This window comes from Aspergillus sclerotioniger (assembly GCF_003184525.1).
Source record: "Aspergillus sclerotioniger CBS 115572 chromosome Unknown BO94scaffold_13, whole genome shotgun sequence".
Classification (NCBI taxonomy): Eukaryota; Fungi; Ascomycota; class Eurotiomycetes; order Eurotiales; family Aspergillaceae; genus Aspergillus; species Aspergillus sclerotioniger.
This window is the reverse complement of record NW_020291003.1, coordinates 117,927-132,344: the sequence shown is the minus strand read 5'-3', so window position 1 is coordinate 132,344 and position 14,418 is coordinate 117,927. Positions and strand designations below refer to the sequence as shown.

The window sequence follows — 14,418 nt, the reverse complement described above, 5'->3', positions numbered from 1 at the left end:
ATTATAATTACTAGTATTAGTATTATTATTTTTGGGAAAAAGAAGTCATGTAGGCTTCATGTAGGTCATGTAATCGAGACATACGTACATCTTCCCTGGGAATTATTATATATATGGTAAGTTTTACAATGCTTTCCTTCTATGAACAGGCCGTATTTAGCTATTTATATAATACATATGATTCTGAAGGGATGGATGGTGGAGTGGGTGACCATGCTATGATGCCACAGTGGCAGCAGCAGCAGCAGCAGTCTCCATCCTCGTCCGTTCTCTTTTCATCTTGCTCAATTCTCGACGTCTGCGGTATAATAGACCCCCGACTTCACGATTGATTTCTCGACGACGCACGCCGAAGGTCTCGAATCGCTCGATGCAGAAGTCTAGGACTTCTTCGGCTGGGTTGGTAGGAGAGGGTTGTTGTAGTTGGGTCGGGGAGTCGGTCTCTGGTTCTGACTGGGCGGCTTGTGCCATCTGGGCTTCGTGATCATTGTACTCCTGCAAGGCGGCCTGGGAGATGATTCGGACGGTGTTGGGGTTGGGAATGGTGGCTTTCTTTTGGAATTGCCTGAAGTATTTGAAGTCGAAGTGGGGATCGCCTTTGGCTGGGACGCGCTCTTTGTTTAGGAACATACGCACGATGCCACCTTCTTGGAGACGACGGAAGGTCGGGGACTTGCTGTCGAGACACCATTCTTTCCAGAAGCGTTGGCCGGCTGCGCTGCCCCTGGTGTCGACGACGGCGGAGAGGAGGGAGTGGAAGGCTGTTGCGGGGATGTAGGGGACGGCGGTTCGAGGGGTGACGTTGTATGGGAGGGTATTGGTGGCGGCGGCGGCGACGTCGTGAAGGGCGCCGGGGACGGAGAGGAAGACGCGATGCAGGCCCCAGAGGGCGCGATCCTGGAAGTGGGCTTGTGCGAAACGGGTGGGTTCATTGAACTCTCCACGGAGGAGGCGGAGAAGGATGTCTTTCGCTTGAGTCAGGGACTCGTTTTGTTCTTCTGGCGCTGCTGAGTCGGGTTGCGGTTTGGTGTTCGCCTCCAGACGGATGATCTCTCCTGCGAGTGCGGTGACGTTACTGTGGCCCCAGGATTTGGTGCGGTGGTCACGGATATACTCGAGCAGCATGATCACCGAGTCCCACTGGTGCATGGAAATGCGGAAGTTTAGCAGCGCGCGTATAGTATTTGAGGAGAGTGGTTGAGTGAGGGACTGGATGACAGCGTCGCAGAGCGCCGAGTTCTTGGTCGCAGTAGCATAACGGAGGATGGACGGAGCTAGGGCTTGATTGCCGTATGAGCTCGGTGGGACCGGAGGACCATCGACGTCGTTAGAGAAGAAGAGCCAGTCGCCAAATGTGAACGATCGCGACACAGTGATCAAATCGATCAAATCGGCCAGTGTGATGCTCGATAATTGCGGCATGGATGATTCGAACGATTTCGCGGAGTCCGGGTCATCGACATCCAAGGTGGGGAGGGTGATGTCAGATTGATCTACTCGAGACGAGAAAAAGTCGTCGATGCGCTGCATCTTGCTGGTATCGATGATGGCTTGCAGCCAGGCAAACGCATTCAGTGCGTCACCGGCGAGGCGCTTCTTTGAGTAGAACCGGATGTTGTACTCGATGAGGCCGACTAGCGCGGAGGTGTCATCGTACAGCTGCGACAAACTCCACTGGGCCAAGTCGTCCTCATCTACGTGGTGTGTGTCTGCATCCCAAGGCGGAACCACACACGGCGTGACCCTGAGAAAGTCTTCAAAGACCCGGGGGTCGGCGTCCGGTCTGAGGCCTCCTGATTCCACGACTCGAACAACGAACCAGTTCGAGGCTCTGCTGGTCGGCAGTAACTTTTCATCGGCCGTTGATGGAGCAATGGCGAACTTGAGACTCGAAACATGGCGCAGAAGCGCACTTGGTGACATACCCCGGAAGCCTAGCCCTAGATAGACCTGATTTGGAAGGTTATCCAACAATGCCGAGGCGACTTCGGTGCTCATGGTTCGCTCCCCCAGGCCGTGGAAGGGCGTGGGATTATGGCGTTTTCGCAACATCGTAGAGCGCTCGTGGTGACCAGGCTGTCGCCAAATTTCTTCCTGGTCGATTTTGGTCTGCCAGACCGACCCAGATCCATCTAGTATCGGCTTCCAGCTCTGGAATTTCCAGGCCAGATCTCCGGTCTTTGCTGCCAACCTGTCAATAATCCATACCCCTTCTTCAATATGACCATGTTCCACGCAGCACCACAGAATGAATTCAAGCCAGACCTCGGGTCCAAGCTCACGCACGCCCATCTTGAAGGGAAGATAGGGCGAGTCCTCCCCTGCAGCAGCCGCTTTAGCAGCAACATCTGCTTCGTGCATCAACCACGCGGCATCTGACAGAACGCTCATAATATGGTTGGAAAGGAGGTGCATCCCGGGGGGTCGAAAGGTAGCTTGGTAACCGTCCGGAGGGACGTACTTGTATACCCTATCCGAAATGGCCCCAGAGTGGTGCAGACGGGCAAGAATTTGGAACACGCGAGACATAGCTAACTTTGACTCATTAGGAGAGACATCGGCAGCCTCAAGCACGATGGACCCCAAGCCCTGCCACACCTCGGCCATGAAACGTCTCGAATGATCGTCTGCGAATGGCCGCTCGGTGAAGGCATCTAGGCTCGTCATGTCCGATAGCTGTGGCGTATTGGAAACGTGCGGAAGTTTCGAAGCCGAGTTCACAGACCTATTAGTGAGATCGTCAAGCGAAAGCCCAGAATCCAGGCCCCAGTCATAGTTAGACAAAGGCTGGAGGGGGAGTGAAACCTCCTTGAGATAGTCCGCGGCATCAAGGAGCCGGTCGATCAAGAATTGTACAGCAGGCCAATTGTTCAACCGGAACCCGACATAGGCAAGAAGGTCAATCTTGCCCGAGTCTCGTGCATGTAGTAGCAAGTTGGACAATTCAATGGTCTGCGCAAAATATGCTGGGTCGGACGGTAACGTGGCGTGGGACTGAGGGTCCGAAACATCGTCGTCGGCGCATCTCCGCAGCGATGGAGGCAGGTACTGTTCCAATAACGCGACCCAAGCCTCCGGGTTGCCCAACTCTGGTCCAGAGACAGGGCATCTCTTCATTTCCATCCTAACATAGTCTTGTAGCAACTGACGACTGATCGGGGGACCAGCCCCGACGGAGAACTGGCGACTCCATTGTCGCCTTTCGGGGAAGGGTCCCCGACTCGAGAACCCGGCGCGAAGGGGAACACGAAACGGTAGGCGACGAAGAATCGAAGGAGGAGGATGGATCAAGGAAGACCCGCGGTCCAGGCACGGCAGACGAGCTGGACACAGGCACCTTTTCATGACACGACGGAGGACCTGGCGGAGACCTGCGGGCGGAGGAAATCCAAATCTCGATATGACCGTCGGACGGACGTTCTGTGGCGCATGTCTAATCGTTGAGGTAGTTCCGCATTCCTCGAGCTGGGCAGACAGAGCGTAACCTGGCGAAAACCAGTGACTGGGGGCTGTTGGAAGGAAGCTCTGGATTCTGCTGATCGAAAAGCTTCGCCGAGAAAATGATTCTGCTGAGTCAGCAGTTAGCTCACCACCAATCAGAGAGCCGCTATTTAGATACGGATGACCGACTACTACTACTATGGCTATAAATATGCTCTATATACCAGACAATACTGTGATGTTTACTATGGCAAGCAAGTATGAGCAACAGTGTCTGTTCTAGTCAAGGCCGAAAATCTAGCCATGGGTCATTGTAGAGTTCTCTAGCTGTTGGACGCTCTTCTGGTTCCCAGCGAAGCATTCTCCTCGCAAAGTCCAGGAAAAGTCTTTGATCCTCCTCACGGAGAAATGGCGTGACATTTAGAAGATTGAACTCCTCTAATGGGATGAGACTCGGGAACTTGGAATCTCCTGGGCCAACAGTTAGTACTTGTGATATGGAAGCTACATAAAATCATACCTCGACTGGAGAAAAGCTGGGAACAAACGCCTTCGTCAGCCCTCTCCAGTAACTGTTGGGGAGGCGGGCCCAGCAGCCGGATCATTTGCGCGATGTGGGTTGTCCGAGAATATGTGTTGCTTGTTGGGTCCAGTCCATTGAAAAGAACATCATCTGCAAGGAGCTCCCATAGCTTCGCGGAGACCAAATGTTAGTATCTTGTGCATACGGCTTTCTCGATGCATTTACCATGATGCCCAGGTTCCATATATCCGCGCTATATGTCCATGTTGCTTTTAAAAGTACCTCGGGTGCGCAGAAGGGTTGAGGTTGGATATCATGATTATGAGGTACTGAAACTCTACCAGAAACAGCAGAGCTGAAATCGCTGATCTGAACCAGCCCAACCCCTTTTTACAGCGGCCCGAAATCAGGTCGAGACTGATATATAGGACGGCCACTGCCATCTTTGAACGCAGCGGGGTCACTTTCCTGCTGACGGACGTAGCTCTCAAGAACGTTAGGGTCTTCGAATCCCAGAAGAAAGTTATCTGACTTGAGATCTGGCCTTGGTTAGAAGAGAAATCACTGGGTGAGAAGAACCTCCAAGTCTACCTGTGTGTATGATGTGGCACTCAGAGTGGAGACAATCCAGACCTAGGAGCAGTGATTTTAAAGGGGGCTTCAGAACGGCCGGAGGCACGCCATTGCACCCCAGGTGCTTTCCCAGAAACCAGAGTGGTTCCCTTAATGGTTCAAACACCAAGCATAGATGATTTCCCAGCCGACCTTGGATTTCAAAGGATTCCTTCACGAGTCGGATATATCTTCTACCCTCGTGGTTAGATCGCAAACGAGATATTTGTTGCGACATCTCTACTTCGTCATAGGCGGAGTTTTGTTCTACTTTGCCACAGTTCGTGATCTTCAAGGTCACATATCGATTCGACTGCCACGCCCAGCTTCATCATGTTACTAGAGATGCCACTGAGAGATACCTAAACTAACCGAGTCGTGTCTTTGGCCAACCAAACTGTAGAGCTGGTACCCCAGCCAAGCTTTGAGATGATGCGGTAACGGTTGCCGATGGTCTCTCCGACACGAGCAGGATAGTATCTCTCCGGATCATAATACGGACTTTGATTCTCCTCCCGGATGAAGGGGGATGACATGGTTCGTGGCGCCGATCCCTGATTGGAAATTGACGAGAAAACCCGTGCAAGTATAGCAGGAGCTCGACGATAAGCCGACATTAAGATTGAGGGGCATTGGAAGGAGAAATTGCGTCCAGCTCTGCTCTGTGAACCATCTACCACTACCAGGCTGCCCTGAAACCGGGGATCGGAGAGGGGCCATGATTTTCCGTGCCCACGGCGGTAAACGGGTATAATAATCTCAACAAGGGATAGTAGGGCTGGATATACTAGGTCCTGGCCTGCGGGAAGCCCCAGCCCAAGGCATTGCGAAGCGCCTTAGTAAGCAACATGCAACGCACTTTGACTACATTTAAAGAGCTTTGTTAAGCGCATGTAAAGGACTACTAAAGGGCTCTCTTAAGCGCTCCTAAAGGGCTTCATCGAGCGCATTTAAAGGACTACTAAAGGTCTTTATCGAGCGCTACTAAAGGGCTCCGTTGAGCGCTTTTAAAAGGCTTAGTCAAGCACGGCTCAGTTAAGCACTTAGAAACGCAGTACTTAATTCAGACCTACAGCCTGAATCTACGTAAAGACCTGGTTCAGACCTATAGTCTGAATATAGACTGGGGGGCCTTTCCCCCCCAGATCCCCTCCGAGACCCTTGTTGGGCTGAAGCGGTGAGTACTGGCAATATAGTTTAAGTCACGTTACGAGTGAATCGAACAATTAATCAGGAAGCTGAGATTGTGCAAACTATCGGACCAATGAGAAGTCTTGGAGTTGGAAACTTCCCTAGCAGGACCGAACCTAGTATTGCTCAGCGCTAGCGCGCTTCGCAAATGAAACATGCCGGTGAAAGGCAACTTATGTACACTTCACATCTAGCATTTCAACGACAAAGGTATCATCAACAAAATAAGAACCACGATCCGACAACTAAAATAACCATAACAAGAATGCCCAACCAGCTAGCTCCAAATAGCGCCCCAGTAATAGACAACTGACACCAGTAGATTGAACGCAAGGTCCAAAGAAATGCCTCTCTAGAGCCTGAAGATATGCGTCCTTTCTCTAGCCATTGCGATTTGGCCAGGATAGGAGAAATGTCTGCCGGTTATACCAAACTCCTAACCACAATCATCAATTATCATACTCGGGCCATCGTTATAGCGCAGCGAAGAACATATGGACATGTCGCATTATAATAGACACAAGCCTGTCGTGCCTCTGTTGATTCAAAGCTCTTCAGCTTCCATATCAACATCCTCATCAGCAAACTGCGAGTCACCTCCTAGCTCCTGCTCCACTTCATCGACCACAAAGCTCTCGTAGTCCTCAAGGCCCTTCTGGACATGGACCTTGAAACGGATTACGTCGTTCAGCATGCTTTCCACATTCGTGTGCAGCTCTTCCCGCAACGCATTGGCGCGGAGCGTCAGTTGTTCGTACTCGATGTTCGTATTCATCTCGCGCTGTTCCATCAACTGGACGCTTTCGCTTAACGTAGCTCGCATTTTAGCCAGCTCCTTCTCCATCTTCTCAATCTGTGCATCAGAAGCAAGCTTCTGTGTTGTGGTAATCTCCTTGAGTCGTTCGAATTCCTCTTCAGCAGCACGTCGCTTATGCTCCAGAGCCTCAACCTCGCTTCGCTTCTCATCCATTGCTTCTTTGATGTTGTCCAGAAGATTGCGACGCTCCAAGTCATCATCAATGGCACGTTTCCGGCGTTCGTTGATCTCCTTCCTGAGAGACTGGAGATTGCTGCGCACGATGCCCCGGAGGTCTAGGTTCAGCAGATGTGCTGGGTGATAACCGGTGAATGGATCTGCTAACAGTCGGTCTCCCTCCGGAGAAATCCGGTTTGGTAGACCGCCGATCTGCGATGCAGAGAAATTGCTTTCGTTGACGTTGAGACTGAGTTCGAACTCATCGCCCTTGGCATTGACCGCCGACGAGGGAATCAAGCTGTTTTGGTATCCGAGCGTGTTGTAGGCCTTGACGATTTCTTCCAAATCCTCGAGTTTCTGGCTGGCTTCGGCTTCTTTCGCCATGACCCGCGCGTGCGTTTCTTCCAACCGAATGACAGTGTCGTCAAGACTTCTCTGCAGGCGTTCACGTTCCGTGTTCATACGATCAATATCCTGGATAGTTAGTCCCTGCTGATCCACGCTGGCCTGAAGCCCAGACCGCTCCTCTTCGGCGGCTAGCAGGTCTGCCTCGGTCTTCTTGAGCTCGTCATCCAGAAACTTGATGCGATGATCATATTTTTCGATCTTGCCCTGAACATTCTGGTTATAGTCCTCAAATTTTCTTTTGTCGTCTTCCAGAATTCTGAAATGCTTGTCGAGCTTAGCCATGTCCGGAGCGTTTTTCTCCATCTCTTCGATCTGATCGCGTAGTGCTCGGTTCTCTGCTTCTAGAGCCTCCATTTCGTGCACGTACTTTTCATTGCCTTTCTCAAATTCCTGGGCCATCATTTCAACATGAGGGACTAGCCTCCTCCCGGCTGTCTCGTCGTCTTCATCCTCCCCGCCTTGTAGCCAGTCATGGTAGGCACTTGTGAGAAACCGGTAGATAATACGATCGCCTGACACGTCTACTCCCATCTCCGCACAAGCCTCGTCATAGTCCCCAAGCACGTATCTATCCATCATCTGCGCCAGTTGCATCAACCAATGCAGCATACCGAGGAAGGTTGGCCAGTTCTGGCCACCAACGGCCGCTATCTGTGATTTAGTAATACCTTTCTCATAGGGATAGCGTAGTTGTTTGAGAATTGGTGGGACTTCCGCATCCATGGCCTTCAAGAACCGGTAACCAGGATCAATGCGATGGTATAGCCACTGGAAGATGAAGTTGAAGTCCTTCTGAGTTGGGGACCTCAAAGTATTCTGGCCTAGGGAATGCTTCATTTCCAGCTCGAAGTTATTGTGGGTCAAGTATTCCAAGAGTTCTTGTCCAATGCGGGCTTGAAAGGACCTATCCCTGAGTGGGCGTGGATCTCTCGGTACACCAGCCACTGTAGGGACCTGGGTGAAGAAAGATTGGTGACCCATAGCGCCGCCCGTGGAAGGTCTTGAGAAAACGCTACTCCTCCGCTGCAGCCCTTGCGATGCTGCATTTGACGACGACATGGACCCTGGAGCAAAGCTTGGACGCCCGACACTAGGCCCCTGAAAGATGTTACTAGATACGGAGCGCCTAACTGACGAGAGACCGGCATCGGCCCCTAGTCCTCCACCGGAAGAAGACCGCTTGAAATTCGGCTGTTGAGGGCGACTGGCTGAGTTGAGAAGTGACATGCGGTGCTGAGAAGAGAAAGGAGGATTCTGATATCCGATCGAGCTGGTGCGCTTCAGGGCGGAGGAGGGCTGCGGAAGAGCGGAGTAATTCTGGCTACCCATTGCCATAGACTGTACCGACCGAGTTAGAACCATTCAGGATGCGCCGGTCAGAAGAAAGCAAGGTACATACCTCTCGGGGGCGCCTGATACTAAACAATCCTGTATCCTGCGACATGATGACGGAGAAGCCGCGACTGCGGCTGCCAAAACTCAACCTTAGCAGGCGCAAACCCTCAGGCAAATTCCGTGTTACAGCAGGTATGTTCCTTGTATCCAAAACAGAAAGAATCAGATGCAGCGCAAAGCTGAAGATCGGGTCGCAATAGGAAACGGGAGAGTTTGGATGGCAGTAGCAACCGAGCGGGCCATCATCATAATAATAATAATAATGTAAACAAGACGGGCATGCCACCTTCGGACCCCAAAGCAGCAGGCGGTGAGGGTCTGGGAACAACAGATGGGCCGAGGGGCAGCCACTTGCCGGATCGGGCACTCGGAATCACGAGACTCTGGGGAAGCCTCCGCCGCGGTACGAAACCACGTAATTACCAGCGGAAGTTCCGAGGTCCAACGCTCGCGGCCGATGCTCTCCATCGCCTCCTCATCCTCCTCTCCTTCTCCTCATCGTCTCCCCTCTCCCGTGATTCTTCTCCCTACAGCTCTCCGCGTTTGATCTGACCTTCCCCTACCTAGTCAGAGCCAGTGCTCCTGGGGAACCCGTCATCATGGTTCGCGAGGAGCTTATCTCCTCTGCTGTAAGTCTTGCGTTTATCTGTGATATCCTGGCGCCGGAGTCGGAGCTGACCTTTATGATTGATCTGTAGGTCACTTGTGCGTGCTCAATGCATCCCCGATTTTATTGATCCATGTATCCGTCTAATACTTTGGCAGTTCTTCGAGACCCATCAGTGGCTGCTTCTCCGATTGAAAAGCGACTCGCATTCCTCCAATCAAAGAACCTGACGAAAGAAGAGATCGATGTCGCTCTATCCCGGACAGGTGAAGATCCGTCTGCGGCGGCGGTTGTAACCGCAACATCTAGCTATCAGCCAGCTCCTCAACAAGCCATTTACCGACCTCCCCCACCTGCCCCAGGCTATGGCTATCCTCCGTATGGTCAATGGCAGCCCCCGCCAGAGTGAGTTCATTTCTTGCCCAGCCACAGGATAATGAACTAATGCTGCGTCGCACAGGCCCCCGAAACGGGACTGGCGTGATTGGTTCATCATGGCCACAGTGATGGGAGGAGTAGGATACGGACTATACAATATTACCAAGGTCGTTGCATCTATCTCTTCGTTGGTCATTATACTGACTTATAATCTAGCGATACATCTCACCTTTAATCGCACCCCCGACTCCGCCCCAATTAGAGCAGGACAAGGAACACATTGATGAGCAGTTCAATCGTGCGTTTGCCCTGATCGAGCAGCTCTCCACAGATACCGCGACCCTGAAGTCGGCAGAAGAAGCGCGCACCGAACGGCTGGATGGAGCCCTGAGGGAGGTTGAGAACCTCGTCTCGGACATGAAGAATGCTTCCCGACGACGAGACGACGAGACCCGTCGCATCAGCGACGAGGTCAAGTCCTTGAAGGATGCGATCCCTAAGGCCCTGGAAGGTGCTCGGGAGGGCAACGAGACACGGTTGAAGGAACTTGGCGCTGAGCTGAAGAGCCTGAAGGTCTTGCTGGGCAACAGACTTGGAGGCAGCGGCAACGGCGCCAGCTCTCCTGCTCCTGGAAGGTTCAGTGGTGTTCCTCTGCCCAGTGCTTCTCGACCCGCGGAGGAGTCGATTCCCGCCGCTTCGGCGCCCGCAGTGCCCGCGTCCACTGAGCAGACTCAATCGGCACAGCCGAGCCCAAACGCCAGCACCACGTCGCTGAGCAACAGCCCTCTGTCGCACTTTGGCCGTTCTGCGTCCATCCCAGCCTGGCAGATGGCTGCTTCTAACCGGTCCAAGACTGCATCTCCCTCGACACCTTCCACCAGCACTCCGGACAACACGGCTAGCGCGGCTACTGAGCAGAGCGCCCCGGCCAGCTGAATCTTCTAGATGCTCTGTAGATTTTCTTCGTTGACTACATTCTCCTGTGTCAATGTAATTAGCTGGATGTGATAAAACGAACTTATGCATGATACATGTCTCGGCGGTCTGATGGAGTGGAGGATGTATATTATATAGCACGTGAATGCAATTATATCACAAGGCTACCGAACATATGGTTTAAGGGTATGCGCAGGCAGTGGCCTTGCTACTCCATAGTAAGGCCTAAATAGTACAGGCCTCAAAGCGCCTAAAATCATCCACAATGGAATGAGCAGATGGCCCTAGATCAATAGATCGCCCATGCGCCGCAACCAAAAGCTTGGCACTGGCATCCCGAACCATCGCCGACGTCAGTCCCTACTTACTTTCTCCGTTCTCTCCAACCCACCTCCGATTCCAACTCACCACTCCCTAACCCCCACCAAATCCAATTCCAATGGACAGAGATCGAACAGAAAGAATGTCCACCCGCGACCGCCATCCCGACTCCCACCCCCACTCCCACTCCCACCGAGACCGCACACGCTCTCGCTCCCCCAACACCACCACCTCCAGATCCGACAGACACCGAAGCAAACATCACCACCATCGCTATCACCGCCACGACCGCAGTCGAGATCATGATCGCCACCGTCGCGACCGCCACACCTCGCGCCAACAACCAGAACCCTCATCAGCACCACCACCAGCCCCCGTGATCCTCCCGTTTCAAGCGCGCGAACTCAGGAAACGTGATCTCGAGTATTATGCCCCCATGTTCGATATGTATTTGGATATTCAGAAGGGGATTGTTTTGGATGAGTTGGCGGAGGATGAAGTGAAGGGGAGGTGGAAGAGTTTCATGAGGAAGTGGTAGGTTATTCATTCTATGGCTGGCTTTTCTATATGGGTTTAGGTTCATATAGGGTGGGGAGGTGGGTAGGTAGGAAGGAAGGAAGGGAAGGTGCTGACATGGTCATTAGGAATCAGGGAGAACTAGCAGAGGGGTGGTATGATCCCGCTACGTTGGAAAAGGCGAGGAATAGTGTGGCGCAGATGCAGACAAGTACTCGCCGGGACGAATCTCAAGGGGATAGGAATGCGGATGTGAATGAGGGGGGTCCTGAGGAAGAAGGAGAGGATGAGGAAGATGAATACGGACCTGTTCTTCCTACTGGTCGAGGCGGAGGGATGTCTTCGGGACCTACGATACCTACTATGCAGGATTTGGAGCTGCGGAAGGGTATGTTGCCTACCTACTAGGGTTCTCTGTTATGATGGGGGGAAGGATGGGATGGGGCTAACAATGAACAGAACTAGCAGCTGAAGACGCTATCGCGGAACGCCATGACTCGCGCGCCCAATATCGCAGCGAACTGCGCTCCCATAAGTCCGAGGTTCGACATATGCAGGAGGAGGTGGCGCCGCGCGCGGAACCGGGCACTCATGAACGGCGCATGGAGAAGCGGCAGGAGGCGGCGGCGAGCAATCGGGCTTTTGCAGAGGCGAAGCGCGGAGGGTCGCCGGAGGGAGCGCCGGAGGAGGAGTTGATGGGGTCAGGGGAGAATGATTTAGAGGGGTTCAAGAAGGCCAGGGAACGGGAGCAGCGGAAGAAGAATGAGCGCGAGATTCGGAGGGAGGAGCTGCTTCGGGCGCGGGCGGCGGAGCGCGAGGAGAGATTGCAGCAGTATAGACAGAAGGAGGAGGAGACGATTGGGTGGTTGAAGACGTTGGCGAAGCAGAGGTTTGGATAGATTTTTGGTTTGGCTTGGTTGGTGTAGTTCTAGATCCAGCGGAATCCAGCCGCGTTCAGCCGTCACATCGCAGGGGCGCTGCATCCATCATCACATCCTCTTCCCCCATCACACCTGGTATCAGTCATGTACCGACCCCCATCCACACGTCTTTGGTGCTCTATTCAGACTACAACTCCAATCCTGAAGCAGCACTGCCGCTCAATATCAAAAGCTTCCACACTATCCTACCCTGACCATCCCAACAACATCCCTTCCCAGACCAGTAAGCAAGCCCATCCTGCACATCCCAACAACCCATCACTCACCCATACCAGACTGGAACTCCAACGATGACTTCTTCAAATTCACCCGTGGTCGCTTTCTCGTCTCCGAAGCAGAAAATCTTCGAGCCCGAGAAATCCGATTCGACATGAACCAACTCGCAAGGGTCGCGGCCGAGTCGATCGGCGCTACCCAATGCATCTCTATCACAAAGTACCCCGACGGGATGTTCAACAAAGCATTCCTGATGACCATGGACGATGGCCGAGAAGTCGTAGCCAAGGTGCCCAACCCAAACGCTGGCGTTCCATATTTCACTACGGCCAGTGAAGTCGCCACGATGGACTTTGTACGTCCATCCTGATCTCCCTTACGTTGTCTTTCTAACCCGACTGAATAATTCATAGGCCAGAACAGTTCTAGACACACCAGCACCCCGTGTGTATTCATGGAACTTACGTGCGGAATCGCACCCTGTTGGGGCTGAGTTCATCATCATGGAGAAAAGCGAGGGCGTTCCACTGTCTCAAGTCTGGGATACGCTGAAACTACCCCAGAAGCTCCAGGTGCTTCTTGCCATGACGCGTCTTCAGAAGCAATGGCTGAGCGTTTCTTTCTCGCATTACGGTGGCTTGTACTACGTGCGAGACGTGCAGATATCCCCAGGAAACCACTACGTGAAGGATGGCAAGGTTGTCTATGATTCAAAGTTCGCCATTGGACCTGCTACAGGTCGGGACTGGTTTGATGCGGATAGATCGACATTGGATATCGAGAGAGAGCCATGTTCGTGTCTTTTCTTGTTTCTTTCCTTTCCCCTACAACTGCTAACAGATTCGTAGGGACTTCTTTGAAGCAGTACCTGCAAGCAATTGGCACGCGAGAGACGAAAGCAATCCAATCCCTCAACCCCCCCAAACAAATAGCCCTATTCTGCGGTCCAAAGCTCTACCAACCAGACACCGAAAAGAAGCTTGCTGCCTTAGCATGGTATCAACAAATCGTCGATACTCTTATCCCAAAGGACACCGCCATCATCAATCCGCGTCTCTGGCATAATGATCTGCATGATGACAACATTTTCGTGGACCCGCATAACCCCGAAAAAATCACGGGAATCATCGACTGGCAGTCCTGCCACATCTCGCCACTCTTTAACCACAATCCCGATCCAGCCTTCCTCCACTGGGATGGCCTTGAGCCCGAAACGCTCGACCTGGTACCACGACCGAACCTCTCTGGGCTCTCACCGGAAGAAAGGTCCGCGGCAGTGCTTGAGTATACTATACAAAATGTGTTCATCGGCTGGCGTAAACTCATGCATGCCAAAAACCCCGACCTGTATCAAATCGTCAATTTCCGAAAGACGCCAGCATACGGGCTGATATTCGTCGCCCACCGCATGTTCGAATACGGCGAAGCGCACTTCCAATCACTTCTGGTCGATCTGGAGGACACATGGGCAGACCTACCTGCCGTCACCAGCGATGTCCCATTCCCATACCAATTTTCAGAAGCGGATATCGAGCGGATCAGGTCAGATAGCGACGGTGCAGTAGCAGGTACTGACCTTGTTGCGGAGGTCAAAGAGCAACTGGGCGATTTATGGCCCGACAAGGGATTGATTGAGCATGAGCAATACGAGGATTGCAAAGCTGCCCTCAACGAAATCAAAGCCCAGATCTTGGAGCAATTGGCTGAAACTGACGAGGAAAAGGCTGAATACGAGCGTTATTGGCCATTCGACTGATATATATATACTATCATACACATGGCTATACTGGACGATTTGGACGTGGACTCCCAATTAACAGGGCGACGGTATAATACAACATCTGAAAGGCAGGGGTGAGGGGGTGATCCAAGCACTTTGTTGTCAACGCACTCTATGGCGCTCTTCTCCTCCCTTTGTCTTGTTCCACCAAGGGAAGAGTCGTTCATGCCAGGAAAT

At 52.6% G+C, this 14,418-nt stretch overlaps 6 protein-coding genes across 6 annotated transcripts; 3 read left to right on the top strand and 3 right to left on the bottom strand.

Moving 5' to 3' along the window:
* Positions 1–116: 116 nt before the first annotated feature.
* On the bottom strand, positions 117–3,501 carry BO94DRAFT_534834 (uncharacterized protein). Its single transcript, XM_025611632.1, has one exon. The coding sequence runs from the start codon at positions 3,115–3,117 to the stop codon at positions 217–219; it is 2,901 nt and encodes a 966-aa protein (XP_025467627.1). The 5' UTR covers positions 3,118–3,501; the 3' UTR covers positions 117–216.
* A 338-nt stretch (positions 3,502–3,839) lies between these two features.
* On the bottom strand, positions 3,840–5,193 carry BO94DRAFT_556325 (kinase domain protein; the record flags this gene model as incomplete). The annotated part of the gene is made up of 5 exons (XM_025613858.1): positions 3,840–4,133; positions 4,190–4,328; positions 4,359–4,503; positions 4,556–4,902; positions 4,949–5,193. 5 exons carry the CDS (start codon positions 5,191–5,193, stop codon positions 3,840–3,842), a joined length of 1,170 nt encoding a protein of 389 aa, XP_025467626.1.
* A 1,118-nt stretch (positions 5,194–6,311) lies between these two features.
* BO94DRAFT_465680 (kinetochore-associated Ndc80 complex subunit NDC80) lies at positions 6,312–8,595 on the bottom strand (the record flags this gene model as incomplete). Its single annotated transcript, XM_025608126.1, has 2 exons — positions 6,312–8,489; positions 8,551–8,595. The coding sequence occupies 2 exons, from the start codon at positions 8,593–8,595 to the stop codon at positions 6,312–6,314; spliced, it is 2,223 nt and encodes a 740-aa protein (XP_025467625.1).
* Positions 8,596–9,002: 407 nt separating this feature from the next.
* On the top strand, positions 9,003–10,632 carry pex14 (putative peroxisomal membrane anchor protein (Pex14)). Its single transcript, XM_025611631.1, has 5 exons — positions 9,003–9,175; positions 9,245–9,251; positions 9,312–9,558; positions 9,614–9,698; positions 9,748–10,632. Exons 1-5 carry the CDS (start codon positions 9,146–9,148, stop codon positions 10,465–10,467), a joined length of 1,089 nt encoding a protein of 362 aa, XP_025467624.1. The 5' UTR covers positions 9,003–9,145; the 3' UTR covers positions 10,468–10,632.
* A 298-nt stretch (positions 10,633–10,930) lies between these two features.
* On the top strand, positions 10,931–12,203 carry BO94DRAFT_465823 (uncharacterized protein; the record flags this gene model as incomplete). Its single annotated transcript, XM_025608132.1, has 3 exons — positions 10,931–11,322; positions 11,433–11,692; positions 11,764–12,203. 3 exons carry the CDS (start codon positions 10,931–10,933, stop codon positions 12,201–12,203), a joined length of 1,092 nt encoding a protein of 363 aa, XP_025467623.1.
* Positions 12,204–12,329: 126 nt separating this feature from the next.
* On the top strand, positions 12,330–14,217 carry BO94DRAFT_556322 (phosphotransferase family protein; the record flags this gene model as incomplete). The annotated part of the gene is made up of 4 exons (XM_025613857.1): positions 12,330–12,468; positions 12,521–12,816; positions 12,875–13,253; positions 13,310–14,217. 4 exons carry the CDS (start codon positions 12,330–12,332, stop codon positions 14,215–14,217), a joined length of 1,722 nt encoding a protein of 573 aa, XP_025467622.1.
* Positions 14,218–14,418: the final 201 nt, after the last annotated feature.

Bases quoted from the DNA above. Each gene is read 5' to 3' on its own strand.
- pex14 (XM_025611631.1), top strand. From the start codon at position 9,146: ATGGTTCGCGAGGAGCTTATCTCCTCTGCT. The intron at 9,559-9,613 runs GTGAGTTCATTT...TGCGTCGCACAG, and splicing joins CAATGGCAGCCCCCGCCAGA to GCCCCCGAAACGGGACTGGC. The intron at 9,699-9,747 runs GTCGTTGCATCT...CTTATAATCTAG, and splicing joins GACTATACAATATTACCAAG to CGATACATCTCACCTTTAAT.
- BO94DRAFT_534834 (XM_025611632.1), bottom strand. From the start codon at position 3,117: ATGAAGAGATGCCCTGTCTCTGGACCAGAGTTGGGCAACCCGGAGGCT.